This window comes from Taudactylus pleione, unplaced genomic scaffold, assembly GCF_031769625.1.
Source record: "Taudactylus pleione unplaced genomic scaffold, aTauple2 ptg000399l, whole genome shotgun sequence".
In the NCBI taxonomy this organism is placed as follows: Eukaryota; Metazoa; Chordata; class Amphibia; order Anura; family Myobatrachidae; genus Taudactylus; species Taudactylus pleione.
Genome location: NW_028284801.1, coordinates 3,238,118 through 3,256,245, shown reverse-complemented (window position 1 = coordinate 3,256,245; position 18,128 = coordinate 3,238,118). Strand labels below are relative to the sequence as shown.

The 18,128-nt window shown below is 42.3% G+C and overlaps 1 protein-coding gene and 1 pseudogene across 1 annotated transcript in view; both read left to right on the top strand.

The window, feature by feature from the left end:
* PIAS4 (protein inhibitor of activated STAT 4) overlaps positions 1–17,253 on the top strand; it is a 79,954-nt gene extending 62,701 nt beyond the window's left edge. The window contains exons 4-11 of the mRNA XM_088446465.1: positions 4,375–4,416; positions 4,562–4,652; positions 4,740–4,868; positions 12,450–12,555; positions 12,746–12,819; positions 13,003–13,163; positions 14,321–14,451; positions 14,624–17,253. Coding sequence (XP_088302591.1) covers positions 4,375–4,416; positions 4,562–4,652; positions 4,740–4,868; positions 12,450–12,555; positions 12,746–12,819; positions 13,003–13,163; positions 14,321–14,451; positions 14,624–14,832 — 943 coding nt within the window. The 3' untranslated portion in view covers positions 14,833–17,253. The remainder of the gene's footprint in view (positions 1–4,374; positions 4,417–4,561; positions 4,653–4,739; positions 4,869–12,449; positions 12,556–12,745; positions 12,820–13,002; positions 13,164–14,320; positions 14,452–14,623) is intronic.
* LOC148506628 (U2 spliceosomal RNA) lies at positions 7,429–7,532 on the top strand (annotated as a pseudogene).
* Positions 17,254–18,128: the final 875 nt, after the last annotated feature.

The window sequence follows — 18,128 nt, the reverse complement described above, 5'->3', positions numbered from 1 at the left end:
AGTCAGATTAGTGCTCGCATATCTGCTTCAGCGATTTCGGCCCGCAGAACCCTCTGGCTACGTGCTTGGCAAGCGGACGCAGAATCCAAGCATGCGGTGGAAAGTCTACCATTCACTGGCGACATGCTGTTCGGGCCGGAATTAGACAAATGGATATCCCAAGCCACAGGGGGTAAGTCTTCCTTCCTCCCGTCAGCTGCATCGGCTCCCAGAAGAATTTACACGGGACCTTCGTTTAATTCCTTTCGGGCGCCACATTCCTTTAGTGGTAGGACCAGAGGTGCGCCCACGCAACCAAGAGGTGGCAGAGGTCGAGGTCGTCCACACATGGTTGCTTGTAGACCAGAGCCTAAACCAGCTGAGAAACAAGTGGCATGACTGTCTTCAGTCCCACCTGGGACCATCTGCAGTGGGAGGCCGCCTGCAAAGATTTCAACAAGTTTGGAACCAGACTTCTACAGAACCATGGATCCGAAGACTAATTACGCTGGGGTACCGAATAGATTTCGAGACCTCCCCTCCACCTCGGTTCTTCACTACAAGTCTGCCAATACAGGCAGAAAGAGCCATGGTTCTACAGGAGGCTATCCAGTCTCTAGTATCTTCTGTGATGGTTCCAGTTCCGGAACTTCAACGAGGTATGGGGTTTTACTCAAACCTGTTTGTAGTACCCTAGCCGGATGGCTCGGTCAGGCCCATCTTAAACCTAAAGTCTTTGAACCGGTATCTGAAGATGTATCGTTTCAACATGGAGTCTCTAAAGTCAGTAATAGCGAGCTTGGTTCCTATTATCCCTGGATATCAAGGACTCATATCTCCATGTTCCCATTTGGGAACCACACCAGGCTTTTCTGCGTTTCGCCATTTTGAAGGATCATTATCTATTTCGGGCATTGCCGTTCGGGTTGTCCTCCCCGCATCTTCACCAAACTCATGTCAGTCATGATCGCTCTCCTTCGGTCATCAGGAGTAAACATAATACCTTATTTGGACGATCTGTTACTCAAGGCTCCATCAGTGCCTCTTCAATCAGATCATGCCTTACTGACATATCACATTCTAATCCAACATGGTTGGATAATCAACTTCAAGAAGTCGAATCTCAATCCGTCCCAGAAACTTTTAATTCTGGGCATGATATTGGATACGAAATCTCAGAGGATTTTTCTTCCAACAGACAAGGCCAGGGATATCCGACTGTTAGTTCAGCTGGTCCTCAAAACAAAGACTGTGTCAATGCTTCTTTGTCTGAGTCTCTTGGGGAAAATGGTAGCTGCTTTCGACGCACTACAGTTTGGCCGGTTCCACTCCAGGGTGCTTCAGCTGGACCTGTTAACACAGGGGTCAGGGTCTCATCTGTTCCTACATCGACAGATCCGTCTGAGCCCGGTTACCAGAGTAACCCTTCTTTGGTGGACACAATCCAGCAATCTGTTAGCTGGAAAACTGCTCGGAATGTGGGCCTGGATCATCATAACCACGGATGCTAGCCTTCGAGGATGGGGCGCAGTAGTCCTCGATTTATCACTTTCAGGGTCGATGGTCCCCTCTAGAACAGAAGTGGCCCATAAATGTGTTGGAACTCAGAGCGATTTACAATGCTCTGATAGAGGCAACAGAGTTGCTAAAGGCTCGTCCGGTAAGAGTTCAGTCCGACAACGCGACGGCTGTCGCTTACATCAATCGCCAAGGAGGGACTCGGAGTCGCATGGCTATGCGAGAGGTAACTCTGATCCTCCGGTGGGCCGAGAATCAGTCAATAATCCACGTCTTCCAGACGTGTTCAACGCGCTGATACATCGATGGGGATGTCCTCAGGTGGATCTCATGACGTCACGATTGAATAATCAGCTTCCAGTATACGTGTCAAGAACTCGAGATCCGCAGGCAGAAGCAGTAGACGCTCTGACAAGTCCGTGGACCTACGACTTCGTTTACCTTTTCCCTCCGATTCCACTTCTTCCTCGTCTTCTAAAAAGAATAAAACAGGAGTCAGCCTTGGTAATTCTTGTGGCCCCGAACTGGCCTCGGAGAAGTTGGTTTCCGGACCTTCGATCCCTATTATCAGACGATCCGTGGCCCCTTCCTCTGCGCCCGGATCTTCTACAGCAGGGCCCTTTCCTACACCCCAACTTAGCGCAGCTATGTTTAACGGGGTGGCTCTTGAAACCGATATCCTAAGACGTAGAGGTATCCCAGACGCGGTTATTCCCACCATGCTATGCGCCAGGAAGCCAGTTTCGGCTGCGCATTATCATCGCATCTGGCGTGCTTGTATCTCATGGTGTTCCAGTCGGGATCTTCCGTCTAGGACCTTTCGCTTATCCCGGTTTCTGCTTTTCCTTCAGACGGGTCTGGATTCTGGCCTTCATCTGGGAACCTTAAAGGTGCAGACGTTTCTTCAAGGGGTCTTGCGTGTGCAACCTCCTTTTGTACATCCAATTGATCCATGGGATCTTAATCTAGTTCTTCTGTTCCTTCAGTCGCCCATGTTTGAACCTTTGGAGGAGGTTGATCTTAAGTACCTATCTTGGAAGACTGTAATCCTCCTGGCTCTCGCTTCGGCTCGTAGGGTTTCGGAATTGGGGGCTCTTTCCTATAAACCTCCTTACCTAGTGTTTCATGCGGATAGAGCGGAACTCCAGACGATAGCCGCCTTCCTTCCTAAGGTCGTGTCGGCTTTCCATATCAATCAGCCTATTGTGGTACCATTGTTGGTGGAGGACTCTGGTTCTTCTACCTTGGATGTGGTTAGGGCTCTCCGCATCTATGTTGACAGGACTGCTTCCCTTCGTAAGTCGGAGTCGCTTTTTGTCCACTATGATGCGTTTCGGAGTGGTTGGCCAGCGTCTAAGCAGCCTTTAGCACGTTGGACCCGGCTGACTATTCATCAAGCTTATGTTAGTGCTAACCGTCGGCCTCCTTCATCAATTTCGGCTCATTCCACACGTTCTGTGGGTGCGTCATGGGCGGCCGGTAGAGGAGCATCTACGTCACAATTGTGTCGTGCGGCCACTTGGTCTTCAGTTCACACGTTTGTCAAGTTTTACAAATTTGATACGTTTGCTTCTTCTACGTCCCGTTTTGGCCGCCTTGTTCTGCATGCGCCACAGAGCACTCCCGCCCGTGGGGATAACTTTGGAACGTCCCCAGCGTAAGCACCTCCAGTGTCCCCTAGTGGATGAAAGAGAAAATGGGATTTTGGTAGCTACCGGTAAATCCTTTTCTCTGATTCCACAGGGGACACTGGACGCCCACCTCTGCTCTCTATGCCTGCCTGTTCGGTTTTGTTCTGTATGTTGTATGATTCAGTTATTGTGTGTTCTTATCTCCTTTTCACTCCGCTTGTTCTCCACCTCTTCTCGGTCTTCATTTTCTAAACTGAGGGCTGGTGGGGCATAGAGGGGGAGGAGCTTCACACTTCTAAATTTTAAAGTGCCAGCTCTAGCTATCCACGCCTCTATACCCCAGCGTAAGCACCTCCAGTGTCCCCTGTGGAATCAGAGAAAAGGATTTACCGGTAGGAAGTTCAGCGGGCTGAGTGAAAACCAGTAGTTACACTATAGCCATGCATTGCTTCAGTGTTTACCTTACTTAGGGGGAGATTTATCAAATCCTAGATGCTGATTGGTTGCTACTTTTAGCTCTCTGTTATTTTTCAAACGACCTGTAAAATTAGACACTGACTGGATGGTACTTGAGCTCTCTCCAAGGCTTTATGTATGTTAAAAGATGTGATGCCAGCTGATAATTAACCATTGGCACTGATCATTTAGATACCAGCTCCACAATACTGGCGATGTCTAGTTGCTGAGAGATCAGTCGGTGCAATATGCTACAGTGCTCATTTAATCTGAAAATAATTTTGCTTGTAGCCAGCAAACTATGGTGCTGGCTGAATCGGGAAGAGTGATAGACCTGTACATGGAACACATGTTATGTATCCATCTCTGGACTTGCTTGCTTCACCTTGGGTAAATGTAAATATAAATAAAAAACAGTAGTTTGTGGCTAAGCCGTATTTGTCTACATACTGATTTATTTTTATTTTTTTTAAAAGAGCCTATATTCTTCCAGTTTTCTTCAGATGAACATGTTAGCTAAATGTTGTTAAAGAACTTCTTCATCACAGACTCCATAGTCAAATATGAAATCTTATTTGCGAACATCACTATTCAATGATTTATTGGGAAAGAAAGGGTGCCTAAATTGTGTGTCTTTGTTTTGTTTGACTAAAATATTGACTCAACTTGGAATTGGTATACTTTAATAATTTAGTCACTTATATCTTCTACTTCACTTGATCAAATGATTGATACCAATGTCTGATTGTTATAGCCTTAACGTTTTTTTTTTGTTTGTTTTTTCTGTTAGGGATTTAAATCCTGGCACCAAATCGGTTCAAGTGGTTTTGAGGTAAGTGAATTTTACAATCGTAACAACATTAATAATTTTATTACTAGTGGTGAGGGTATTGTAATTGTCAATTGGTTTTCACGTGTAGTAACTTAGTCATGGAATACAAAATAGACACAGATGACATATATTCTTTTTCTTTCAGGATTTGTTACACAGACACCAGCTGTCCACAGGAGGATCAGTACCCACCCAACATTGCTGTAAAGGTCAATCACAACTATTGTTCAGTACCGGTGAGTTAATTGCTGTTTTGATTGTGCCCACATGTGCATAATCTGCTACAGTGTTTGATTACCTACTGTCATTATACATTTACCCAGGGCTATTATCCCTCCAATAAACCTGGCGTGGAACCCAAGCGGCCGTGCCGCCCCATAAATCTCACCAATCTCATGTATCTGTCATCAGCTAGCAACAGAGTAACAGTCACCTGGGGAAATTATGGAAAGGTAAGCATAAGCCCTAGATGTATAGACCATGTGCTTTCCATGCTCTTTACAAGATTATTCCCCGTTTAGCTGTCCTGCTAAGTCTGTGGGCCTTATCTCTCAAAAATTCTTATTAAACTTGGGTTACACTTAGCTTTCTAGTATTTTTTTGTACTCCACAGCTTATCCTTCTCTGTGTACCCAATTGTCACACGCCTGTAACTATCATTACTGGAGGCTGATAACTCCATTTCTTTGGACAGCAGCAGGAAAAGTGGCTCTAGCAGGTGTGGTTCAAAATGTCTTCTTGGACATAATGTTGACAATGCTTTTTTCAGTGTATTTGAGCCCTAAACCTAACCCAGGCCTAAATGTAGCCCAATACTAACCACAGCCTACCTCTAAACTTAACTCTAAAATGGACTGTTGACATTCTGGTGCCACCATAATGATTTCATACCGGCTCTGACAACCAGCTGTTAAAAAATGAGTAGCGCTAGATGGGTGCAGAATTAAATTAAATGATTATTGGAGTATAACTATCATGGATTATTAAAGTTGCCCTAGAGTGGTGTTCTCATTTAATACTCCATGAAATATAAAGTCCATGAAATGAAGATGCCTTATATTGTGTTACATCTAGTAATGAATGTTAAACATGAAACATTGCTGCTCTTCTTATATCTTAAACTGATGAGCTAAAGATGTAGCCTTTTTCTCTTTCATCCACTAGTGGACACTGGAGGTGCTTATGCTGGGGTATAGAGGCGTGGTTAGCTGGAGCTGGTACTTTAAATAATTAAGTGTATAGCTCCTCCCCCTCTATTCCCCACCAGCCTTCAGTTTAGAAAATGTGCCCTAGGAGCTGGTCACAACAGGCTGTGCTCCAGCAATACATTTGATTTTTTTATTTTAATAGGTTAATTTTTTTTTATTACATCTTTTACACTATATTAGGTGCCCTTCGCCACCTCTCTAAAGGTGGGGTCCGGGTACCTGGCGCCCTGTTCTTAGTAGAGCAGGAAGGAGTGCACAGTGCTTATCCTAAAAGCAACGGACAGCTCCTTATCACCACAGCACACTTCTACACAGTGACAAGGTCACAAGAAGAAAGAAGTGGTGCTGAGCTGAACGAGAGAAGAGACCTCTGAGGGAGCGCAGTGAGTATACTCAGCTGCGCATCCCCCGTCTCCCGCCCTGCTTCCCGACGCTGGTTTAGAGCAGCTGCAGCGCTGCTCTCTATCTATTAAGTCTCCCCGCTAGTTTAGAACATCGCGGGCAGTAGAGGGGCTGACAGGTGCTGCAGCCAGCGTTACACAGGCTCCCCTTCCCCCGCTAGTAGAGCGGCAAGCGACTGTTACACAGTAGTGGGGCAGTCAGAGGGGAAAGTTAATATGGCTAGCGTTAAGCAGCCATACTGCATGCCTCAGAAGGAAGAAGGGGGCGGAATCTAATGAGCGGGCTCTCTCTCAATATGCGGCAACAGCATGCCTGCCATCTTTTATACACTACCTGCATCTCTCCTCATTACAGGAGAGTGCAGAAGCCACACAGTGAGGGCCGAAGGATTGATTCTCCTGGCACACATCCCTTATACAGGATCCTTTCCAAAAGGGGCTGTGACTGGGATGTACAAAGTGCAGGGAATCTGAATTATTGGGAGAGAGTGGTGTGAGCCTCCTCCTCTGTTTCCCACTAGTAATCTGTCTCTGTATTCTGTCCCTGTGTAAGCATAGAGTCTGATTCTGTGTGTGTATGCCAATGACAGGACTAAGGCTTATCCGAGAAGGTTTATTTGTTCCAAATGTAACAACAAACTAAGCCAGATGCTGCTGGCACCACGCTATGTGATGCTTGTTTAGTAACGATCCCTCTGTTACTGTCTAGCCTACTTCTCCATGGGCCGCTGACATGGCAGGTGTTATGGCGCCTGTAACGTCAGAAATGATGGCTAATAGGAGGAAAATATCTGGACTGGTACAGATTGTGTACCGCTTCTACATTGTCCTCCACTGCCTATCATAAGCCTGCACTAAGCGTTCTCTGCTAACTGTCCTCCACGGATGAGGAACTCCTCGCAACTCCGCACCGCAGGATTTAGAATATGCCTCTCAGGGGTTGGAGCCTTTTAATTCTAGCGGTCAGGTAGATTCTTAAACTATCGGAGGAAGTAGTTCCTGCAGCTCAGGAACTCCTCTTTGATAACCAAGCAGCTTTCTGTGGCATGGAAACAACTGGATAAGCGGTTCAAAATCCACGTTGTTTCCCCTCCGGATATCCATTCCCATTATCTATGATGGAACAGCATGAAACACCTCCTCAAGTAGATGCGTTTGTTTCTTGTTTTTGGGGGTGAAACGATGCTCCCTGTGCCGGGTGCTACGTTATTTAAGGACTCTTCTGCTCGCAAGTTGGAGCAACACTGCGATCCATTTACACTGCAGCGGTAGCCCAACTTAGGCCTACGCTTGTTAGCGCCTGAGTAAACATGCTGTAACTTGCTGGGCGGGTTAGTTGATACGCCCCCTATCTGGGGGCCATATATTTAAATGGATTTTTAGAACAGGAAAATGGAAGAATTACGAGTTCTCTGCCTTTTGGCTAAGATCAAGTGTAGTTTCTGTTCTTATCAGTTTAATATCTGAGAGCTTGCTCTGTCCACTCCACAAAAAATTTGGACTTCCATAGCAGAGTTACAACTAGCAGAACTCTCCGTGAGTCAGCAGTTTTCCTGACCAGGGTTTCCTGAGATGTTAGTCAGTGCTCGTATGTCCGCTTCTGCTATTTTTGCCGCAGAATTCTCTGCTTGTGCTCTTGGCAGGCGGACGCAGAATCCAACAAGAGGATGTAGCTCAGTGGTAGAGCGCATGCTTTCCATGTATGAATCGGGCTGTTGAGTGTCTATGGTCACAGGTGATATGCTTTTTGGTCCAGAACTGGACAGATGGATATCCCAAGTGGAGATAAGTCGTCTTTCCTCCCTTCGACTGCTCTGTCACCCAGGAGGACTTACACTGGTCCCTCATTTCATTCCTTTCGTGCATAGCCCTTTAGTTAAAGGGCCAGAGGTACTCCCTCGCACATTAGGAGAGGTAGAGGTCGCCCACATACAGTTGCACGTCGACAGGATCAGAAACCAGTCAACCAACAGTTGCCTTGACTGTCTCTCATCCTACCTGGGATCTCCTGTGGTGGGACCTCGTTTACAGACTTTTCAACAAGCCTGGAACTAGACCTCTTCAGATCCGTGGATTCGCAAGCTGCTTTCGGCTCGCTTCCAAATAGATATCGACGTTTCTCCTCCACATCGGTTCTTCACTGTGAGTCTGCCGGTGTCCAGGGACAAGGCCAGGGTTCTGCTGGAAGCAATTCAGTCTCTGCAAGAATCGGCAGTGCTAGTTTCCAGTTACATTGCAGGTAGGCCCCTCTTAAACCTAAAGTCTCCTAACCAGTATCTGAAGCTGTATCGTTTCACTATGGAGTCGCTTCAGTCTTTCATTGCAAGAGTGAATCTGGCGGAGTTCCTCATTTCTCTGTATATAAACGATTCATATCTCCATGCCCCAAATTGGGAGCTGCATCAGGCTTTACTGCATTTTGCGATTTGGCAAACTCACCGTTGCCATTTGGGTTATTCTAGCCTCCCCCTTGTTTCCACTAGAATAATGTCTGTCATGACGACCAGTTAATCAAGACTTCATTGGAATCTCTTCTCTTGGATCATGTCTCACTGACATAATCAATTTAAGAAAGGGGGAAATAAAAAAAAAAAAAAACAATCTGAGTCCGTCCCAGAGACTCCAGTTCTGGGGATATTACAGAGGATTTTCCGTCCGGAAGACAGGGCCCAGGATATCCGGTTGCTCTTTCAGCTAGTCCTCAGACCAAAGAGGGTGTCCTTGCTTCTTGGTCTTCATCTCTTCGAGAAGGTGGTAACTGCTTTCAGGGCACTACAATTTGGCCGATTCCACTCCCAAGTGTTCCAGCTGGCCCTGCTAACACAGGGGTCAGGCTCTCACCTGCATCTAAATCTACTGATCCATTGGGCCCTGGCAACCTTCTCCTCTGGGGGATACAATGCAACAACCTATTCGGAGTGTGGGATTGGATAATCGTGACAATGCCAGCCTCCGAGGAGGGGGCGCTGTTGTCCTCGACTATAACTTTCAGGGAAGGTGGTCCCTACAAAAAAAGACGGTGGCCCATAAATGTTGGAACATGCTCTGCTAGAAGCGGCGCAATTTCTAAGATCTCTCCCGGTACGAGTTCTGTCAGACAGCGCGAAGGCCGTCGCTTACATTAACCACTAGGACCGGCACTAGAGAAGAATCTCAGATTCTCTAGTGGGCCGAAAGTCTGTCAGTAATCCGGTCGGCAATATTCATCCCGGGAGTGGACAACTGGGAAGCAGATTACCTAACTCGCCAGAATAACCATCTCGGGGAATGGCAGCTTAACCCACACGTGTTGCACGGACTGAGGTTGTCAGGCGGACCTCATGGCGTCTCGATTAAACATCAGCGACCAATATACGTGTCAAGATCTCTGGATCCGCAGGCACAGGCTGTCGAAGCCCTAACAGTTCCATGGACCTATGACATGGTTTACCTGTTTCCTCCGATTCCACGAATTCCTCATCTACTAAAACGAATAAAACACGAGTCGGGCTTAGTCATTCTCGTGGCACGGAACTGGCCTCGGAATAGTTGGTTCTTCGGTCCTTCTTGGCAGCCGATCCGGGCCTCTTCCTCTTCGTCCGGAACTTCTGCATCAGGGTCCTTTGGTCCACCCTAACTTAGCGCAACTGCGTGTAACGGGGTGGTTCTTGAATCCGATATCTTTAGACGGAAGGGCATCCCAGACTCTTATTCCCACCATTCTTATTCCCACCATTCTTCGCGCCAGGAAACAGGTTTTGGCTGCGCATTATCGCATCGGGCGCTCTTCTATCATTTGGTGTTACAGTCTGGGCCTTCCGTCAAGGAAGTTTCGTTATCCTGTTTTTACTTCTCTCCAAACGGGATTAGATTCTGGTCTTTCTATTTTCTTTCAACACAGGATTTGGCCCTCCTACCGGCGACGCTCACATTATTCAAGGGGTGTTGCAGGTGCAGCCTCCTTTTGTACCACCGATGGCTCCCTGAGACTTCTACTTGATACTTTTTGTCTCTTTTTAGTTTTCCATGTAAGAACCTCTTTAGAGGTTGATATTAAGTATTTGTCTTGGAAGACTGTCGTCCTTCGGGTTTTGGCTACGGTTCGTAGGGGTTTTGGTAGGTGGGGCTCTGTCCTCCAAGCCTTGTGTTTCATGATGATAGGGCGGAGCTCAGAACGCAAGTTACTTTCCTGCCTACGGTTGTGTCGGCTTTCCACATAGATCAACCTGGATGAGGTTCGAGCTCTCCGCCTCTATGATTGCTTGGACGGTGTCCTTACGCTAGTCTGTCTGTTTTTTCGTTTTTTTTGTCCTCTTGAGGCTGTTCGGAAGGGTTGGTCAGCATCCAAACAGGGTAGGCATGTTGGCTTAGACTGACAATCAGTTTAGCTCATTTCAACTATGATCGTCAGTCTCCTATATCTTGTCTGTTCATTCCTCACGTACTGTGGCTACATCATGGACGGCACGTATGGGTGCCTCGACTTTACTTTTGTGCCTTGTGACCACTTGGTCATTGGTGCTCACTTCTGTGAAATTTTTATAGATTTGATACATTTGCGGTTTCAGCATTATGCTTTGCCGCCTTGTTTTGCAGGTTCCTCTGAGCGCTCCCGCCCGTGGGGAAAACTTTGGGACGTCCCCAGCGTAAGCACCTCCAGTGTCCCCTAGTGGATTAAAGAGAAAATGGGATTTTGGTACTTATTGGTAAATCCTTTTCTCTGATTCCACAGGGGACACTGGACGCCCACCTCAGCGTTCTTCGCCTGTCTGTTCAGTTTGTTCCATATGTTGTATGGTTTTGTTGTTGTATGATCTCTTCCTTTCATTCCTGTTGTTCTCCATCTCCTATCGGTCTTCATTTTCTAAACTGAGGGCTGGTGGGGAGGAGCTTCGCACTTAATTATTTAAAGTGCCAGCTCCAGCTAACCAAGCCTCTATACCCCAGCGTAAGCACCTCCAGTGTCCCCTGTGGAATCGGAGAAAAGGATTTACTGGTAAGTACCAAAATCCCATCTTACCTCCCATCTGTAAAAAAAAAAAAATGGAGATCCAGACCAGGAGAAAAAAACTGCAAAATCCATATTTTTGGCTAAAAATGTGGTTTCTTTCAGAACCCTTTGGAGCCCCCCCAATAATAAATGACCCCAACATTTAAAGTAAGTTGCGTACTTTGGCAAAAACCGTCCGAGCAGTTTTAAAAAAATTGTTAAATGATAGAAAGCAATTTTCTATAATTTTGGCACAAAAGTCTGTTTTCACCGGTAATTGAATACGGCCCTATATCGTAAGAACATTACTTCTTGGTGGTGTTAATGTATTGTGTGTTAAATGGAGATTCCTCCTAATTTGCAGTAGTGAATCTGTATTTTGCAGTTTACATGTTTTAAATGTGCCCTTATCTAGATATGAAAAATAAAGGAAGGAAATATTCATACATCCCACACTCCTGATTATTCAACTGTAAATACTTTTTTTGTTGTTGGGCATAACTTTGGCTGTTTTAAATGTAAGCTCATTGAGTGAGTGGTGGTATCACAGGTGGAAATTTGATCTACAGCTTTCTATAAAGTATGTGTTTTTCTGTGGCCTCTGTAAACAAAAATAGAGTTGGACAATGTCAAAGATCATAGCTAACTTACACTAGAAAAGGCACAGAGATCACAAGTTGCACTGCTCCAGATATGTCCAAAATGTGTGGGAGGGTTTTACCACACTGTATCAGAATGTGCAAAAATGATGCATGCTTTTTATATGCCCTACTGTAGTGCTCACATCCACATGATAGATTTATCATTTACTTTTGTGAATGTATTTTGTTTCAATTTCTGTTGTTACTGTCCTGCAGTACTTGGTAGCCTCATCTTTGTGGTTGATTTAGCTCCCCATTATTTTGTAATGGCTTATATTATGTTAGGTATTCTTATGCTGTCTAATGAACTAATGTACAATCAACTGCTCTTCCCCCAATTCTGGCAACATTTTGGTACCTTATTGCTTCTTATTGGCTATTATATATTTAGCGGTATTAAGCTCAATAGTCAGTATGGTATACAATAATAAGTGTTTGTATATATACACAGCGTATTAGTGAGGTGATTTTTTTTATTTATTTTATTATGTCTATGTATTTAATTGAAAGCCTGATAACTGGTACTAGCAAAACATTTCTACAAGTTTTATGAAGATGTTCCCAATACTCCTTCACTCTGTTTGAACATTTATGTTGGTTGTATTGATATGTCACATGTTTATTTGTAAAGAAATATGAAAGGAACTAAACAAATATAAACTTTTGTTTTCTTAATTTCTTTGACTTTTCCTTATTTTCTATAGCATTCCTCTCCACCTTTGTTTTCTGATATAGTTCTGCTAACCTGTTTAGAGCTTGGTTCTCCATAAAAGCTGCTTTTTGGCCATCTTACAATATGTTCTTTCTTGTATAGAGTTACTCCGTGGGTTTATATCTGGTAAGACAGAGAACGTCATCTGAACTCTTGCAACGTTTAAAAACCATTGGGGTGAAACATCCAGAGCTGTGCAAGACCCTTGGTAAGATTATAATTGGGCCTGTTTTTTGGGAAATACTTGCACTCATTCATTTTACATTTACAAGTGAGCGTTGATAATGTAATGTATTTAATTGAAGCAAACTGTTAATCTAAATATTTCCTTTTGTGTTGTGAAGCAATAATCTATAATAAAAAGCAAATGTTTTGTCATATTTTCCCAAACTATGCAGTGAGGGAGAAGCTACGCCTAGACCCAGACAGCGAGATTGCCACCACTGGAGTAAGAGTATCCCTTATTTGCCCGGTAAGGCTATAAAGGATGGAATGTATTACGGCCCATCAGCACCTAAGTTACTATATAGCCATATTTATTGTTTTGTTGTGTTTTTTTTTTTTAAATGTAATGAAACCAACTATCCCATGTATTCATTTGGTGCTTCGATGTCAGTGTAAATAGTAATTTTCGCAATTCCCCCCTGACTTGCAGCTTGTGAAGATGCGTCTTACTGTACCCTGCCGAGCAGAGACCTGTGCTCACCTCCAGTGCTTTGATGCAGTTTTCTACCTGCAAATGAATGAAAAGAAGCCAACGTGGACATGCCCAGTTTGTGACAAACCTGCTCAGTATGATCAGCTTATAATAGACGGGTGAGCAAGAATTGTAGTTAAGCTAGTCTGTTTGTGCTTATGCAAAAATAATCCCTTTCACTAGTTTTTGTATTTAAGCAGATTAAAGTGCCTGTCACTGACACAAATCTTCACTTTACACTGTTAACTGACAGCATATAACTAAATTGACTGTTTACTTAGTTGCAACTATAACATTTATATTCACATGTTACATGTGAGTATGAAATTATCCATCTTCTAGCAACTAGAAATGTAATGAGTATTAAAGGGTAACTATACTATGGCATTGTTCTGGGTAATACAATTTACTGGAATAACTATTGCTGCAAATTGACAGATGTTCAACAATTGACATTCCATAACTGCAATCCATAACCATAGATAGAAAGAGATGCTTTGCAGCATCTGTAATAGTTTATCAAACTGCACCAACACTGTTATGAACATCCTACGTATTGGCAGAAGTTGTGAGCTGTAAAATCACCATCAATGCACTTTTTATATACCTGTGTGACAAGTCTGGCTTACTTTGAAATATTGTAATGTATATTTTTTTTTCATTTTCAGCTTTTATTTGAATATTCTTATTGTGCTTGACCCTACATTTTATCAGAAGCTGCCTTATTAAGACAGTTAACAAGAGTTTGTAGTGTGATTTTTCTTTTTCTTTGTGTATTTCACCTGAGTATGTAATTCGTAGTGACCCCTCTAGTGATAGGGTATATCCTGAAATGTTATATGGAAGATTTTACTGCCTACAATGAAGTATTGATTCTACTACTTGTTCATATTGACTGAGGTTCTGTGACAGTGGAGGTCCAGGGTTAAATAATTACTGTAGTCAAATGGCATAATCACATTTATTCTTGAAATACAGGCCATACCCATTTGAGTCACAACAAAGTCAACAGTGTAATATATATTTGTCAGTGAAGTAAAAATAGAGAATATTTATGAAAATTTGTACATATTAATGTCAATAAATGCTGCACCACATTGCAAATATCAGATTTTACTTCTGTTTTCTATGCTGTACTAGAAACGTGACAATATGGTTGATATAGGCTAGCAAACATTTGTTTGCATTACAGTGCTCCAGTTCCCTGAATAACCAACTTAACTGATGCAACTTGTTAGGTTTGATTCTTGTCTGAGCAGGGTGTTCTCTATTTCAGGCTATTGTCCAAGATCCTCAGTGAGTGTAAGGATGCAGATGAGATAGAATTTTTGGTGGATGGATCCTGGTGTCCAATAAAGGCAGAGAAAGAGAGGAGCTGCAGTCCAGTGTGTCCCATTCTTGACTTAGGTATATTTCCATCTGTGTGTGTGTATGTGTATATATATATATATACAAACTTTAAGACTGCATTCCCACACTTTCCTCTGCTATACTTCTGTCCCCTATAGCCTTCAAAAGTTTGTAGTAAGTTTTTTTATAATTATCAGCTCTTTATTATCATTAACCTTTGTCTTGCCAGGTTCTCCTGAAAATGCAGCAAAGATTCCTCCTCCCAGCAGCACAGTGGCAAATGAGAATGGGAAGCCTGGGCTAGATGTGGTGGACCTAACATTGGACAGCAGTTCGTCTTCTTCGTCCTCCTCTGATGAAGACGAGGAAGATGATGAGGAGGACCGTCCACCACATAAGAGACGCTGCTATGAAAATGGACTTTTATCAGCCTCCTGACCCCTCCCTGCTTTGTTTTCATAAACTTGGACCTTCAAATCGCATACAGATACAGCAGGGAACTCTGTCCCTCTGCCTCCCAAGACCTATATGCATCCCTACTTTTGCGAAGTCCCTTTCATCTGTTTAACTTAAGACATAAAATGTCATGTTACCCTGGCAATGCCTCAGTACTTCATATCTACACTTCTGCCCATTTTTTGATTTTTATTTTTTTTTTTTTTTTCCCTTCCAAAATTGTATGTTTTGGAATTGGGTCCAAGAGACAGACTTAGAGGGAAGAAAACCATTCCAAGCCTCCTCACAACCACTCTCCTTGCCTTCAAATGCTACTTTGAAATGCTGATTTTTTTTTTGATTTTTTTTTTTTCATGCTCTGTCTCCACTTATAATGTGTGGTATGGATCATTTAATGGAGGGACTGTAGAAAAATTAAATACAGTGGTTTGTCATTGCAGGATGTGAATGTTTTGGTGTAAAATCCAGGGCAAAAATAATGTTGTAAATAGTTAGCTCTACAGAGGGGATTCTGGTTGACAGCCATTGTGGGGTTAAAATGAATGGCCAACTTGGTGTTCCAACATTTCACTTCCTACCGATTTTATAGGAGGTGCGATTTTATTCCTTGTTCTACTTTAGTAATATGCAAAAAGCGGGGTGTGTTTAGACATTTGTGAAGCGATAATGATTGATGGGAGTGGGGATTTACACAACGCTTTCAATCAAACTACCTCTCTGCTGTTTTAGGTTTTGTTTCTGTGCTAGTTACGGGAAGGGGGTTAATGCTGCTCTAGACTTTCTCCTCCCTACAATTGACCCATTTCTAGGCCCCCTCTCTCCATACACATTCTTTTGTTATGCCATTGGATACTTATTCCCACCTTTTGAAAGTCTCCCATCTTCTATTTCTATCTCTTCACCACCTGCTTATGTACTAATCTTTTTGGTGCAGGAACGCTAGCTTTTGAATATTTAAGCAGGCATGTCTTATTTGTAAACTATGTGAATGAGAAGTAGCACTGACTGGTCCACAGATTATATCCTGTTGGTTAGCAATGTATTTATGCTCTTCACTTTATAGTTTGAATATAAAATAAATTCTATCCTTTTATAGTTATTGTAAAATCATACCGAGGTTGTGCAGTTCCAGTAATCAATGTCAAATACAGATTATTTACATTGTAGACTTGATTTTCAGGGATCTGTAAATGAATGTAAAATTATTAGAATTTTACAAGATTGCATTCATAGTTTCAACCTTTGGAAAGTTGTGTCTAAGCACCCAAAAAAGCAAATTGCATTCACGAGTGCTTAATGGGGGTGCTTTCCCCCTGGGTCTGGCTGTATTTTGTAATATCCCATATCTTCGATTTTGTCAAATTGAGGAAACCTTGTGTTCATTACGAAATGCTTTTTGTACTGGAGCGAACTGTAAAGTCACTTTAATTTGGTTTATTATAAAGGAATTTGCCTAAAAATTTACATGAACAAACTCACTCTCCATCTAAAAACAGACCTTCCCTGCCCTTTTTACAAACTTATAGTTGCACTTATAGCAGGGCCTTTGAAATGCTGTATTTGTTTATTTTTTATGTTGTCCTTACTCAGAATCATGTATTTCTGAAGATTAAGCCTGTTGGCAGCATTAGCCAGAGAGGTTTCAAAAATGTTCCCCACCCCATATGTATTTTTTATTATTTGCAGGTTTATGTAACCTACGCAGTTATCTAAACTTTCTACCAACTTCCCCAGCCAGTGTTAACCATTATCAGAAATATTTAAAACCTGTCCTTACTGTGAAATTGGTTTTCAGCAATCAAAACAAGACTTGGTCAAAATTAGTGGAATAGATGTGCAATTACTGTGATATCTGTCAAAACCTAAATGTCAGATTTTAATACATTTTTAACAAACCAAGTGTAGAGTCGTGGTTATTCAATCTAGGCACTAGATCACAAGTTTAAATATGTTTACTATTCCAAGATTGGTCTGAGATGACATATAGCTTTATTAAACTGTCCTTTATCTGGGCTTTGACTAGGAGCAGGGCATAAAGTAAACTGAATCATGTACAGATCCTACAGCCTGTCCCTCCTAAACAAGACACTGTTTTACTTCTACTTTTCTGAATTTTTACTTTTTGTTAACTTTTTTTTGTTTTGTTTTCCCTGTGGTGATGCAGGACATGATGCAACCGGTTCAGAAACAGCCGCAACTATTTTATTTTATTGTTCTAATTTAAGTGTTTTAAATTCTTTTCTCAGTCTCTTGCGTCTGTGAATGTTATTTTCTTTGTTTTTTTTGTTTTTTTTTTGGTTTTTTGTACATGCTTTGCAAAAAATACATTTTGTTTTTGTTCCCAAATTTAACAAAAAAACCACACAAAAATAGTGTTTCTTACAATAAAAAGATTTGCAATTATGCAGTTGCTGAAGGTTTTTGTGTGCACATGCAGTTTTCTACTTAATGTCCTATCAGCATCTGTTGCCTTGGTAGTAACATCCTTCAACAGGACTCCTTTAATACTCTTTATAGTTTTAAAGAACATGTAGCAGCAATACGATGGCACAATTGTGCATGAAAATATATTGCACTCTGTTGCCTGTTTGAATTGACTGACTAATGCTTTTGTGTGAATGGTCTGAAACATTCTCTGCTTATCCAAAGCCAGAAAGACTTTTAATTTGAGATTTTGGTGTAAAGGGAACATCAGTTTGCATAAGAGGGTATTATTTTTCACAGATGACCAATGACTAGATAATTTAGGATGGTACCACCACATTTATTTGCATGATGTACCCAGGATTGAGCTTCCTCTCCATCATTTGGAGTATCAGTAATATTTTGCAGAAGGGGCATTGTACCAATAGTGTTTGAAACTTTAAGGCCTTTCCTATGACCTTGACATAGATTGAGCTTCACCATAATCGGTAGACACACAGTTGATAGACTTTATTATATTTATGAATAAAGACAGCACTCAGTTGAGTTTTTAATCTCTTTATTCACTTAATTTTTCTTTATCACTTTATATTTCTATAGTTTTTAAAATTATATTTTGCTCAAGTGACCTTATTTAAGGACATACGGTTCTCATTTTATCAAATACTATATATAGAGTAGGAAGTCTGTACTCATGTCACTATATATTGGATCAAGAGGATACTTGTTTTTTTTTATTCATATCTAATAAATATTGGTTTTAGACAGAGTGTGAGTTTAGGATAAGAGTGCACCTCCAAAAAACTCATTCTCTTTTGAATTTTGGTTCATATCCCAGATTTAGAATGTTCTCC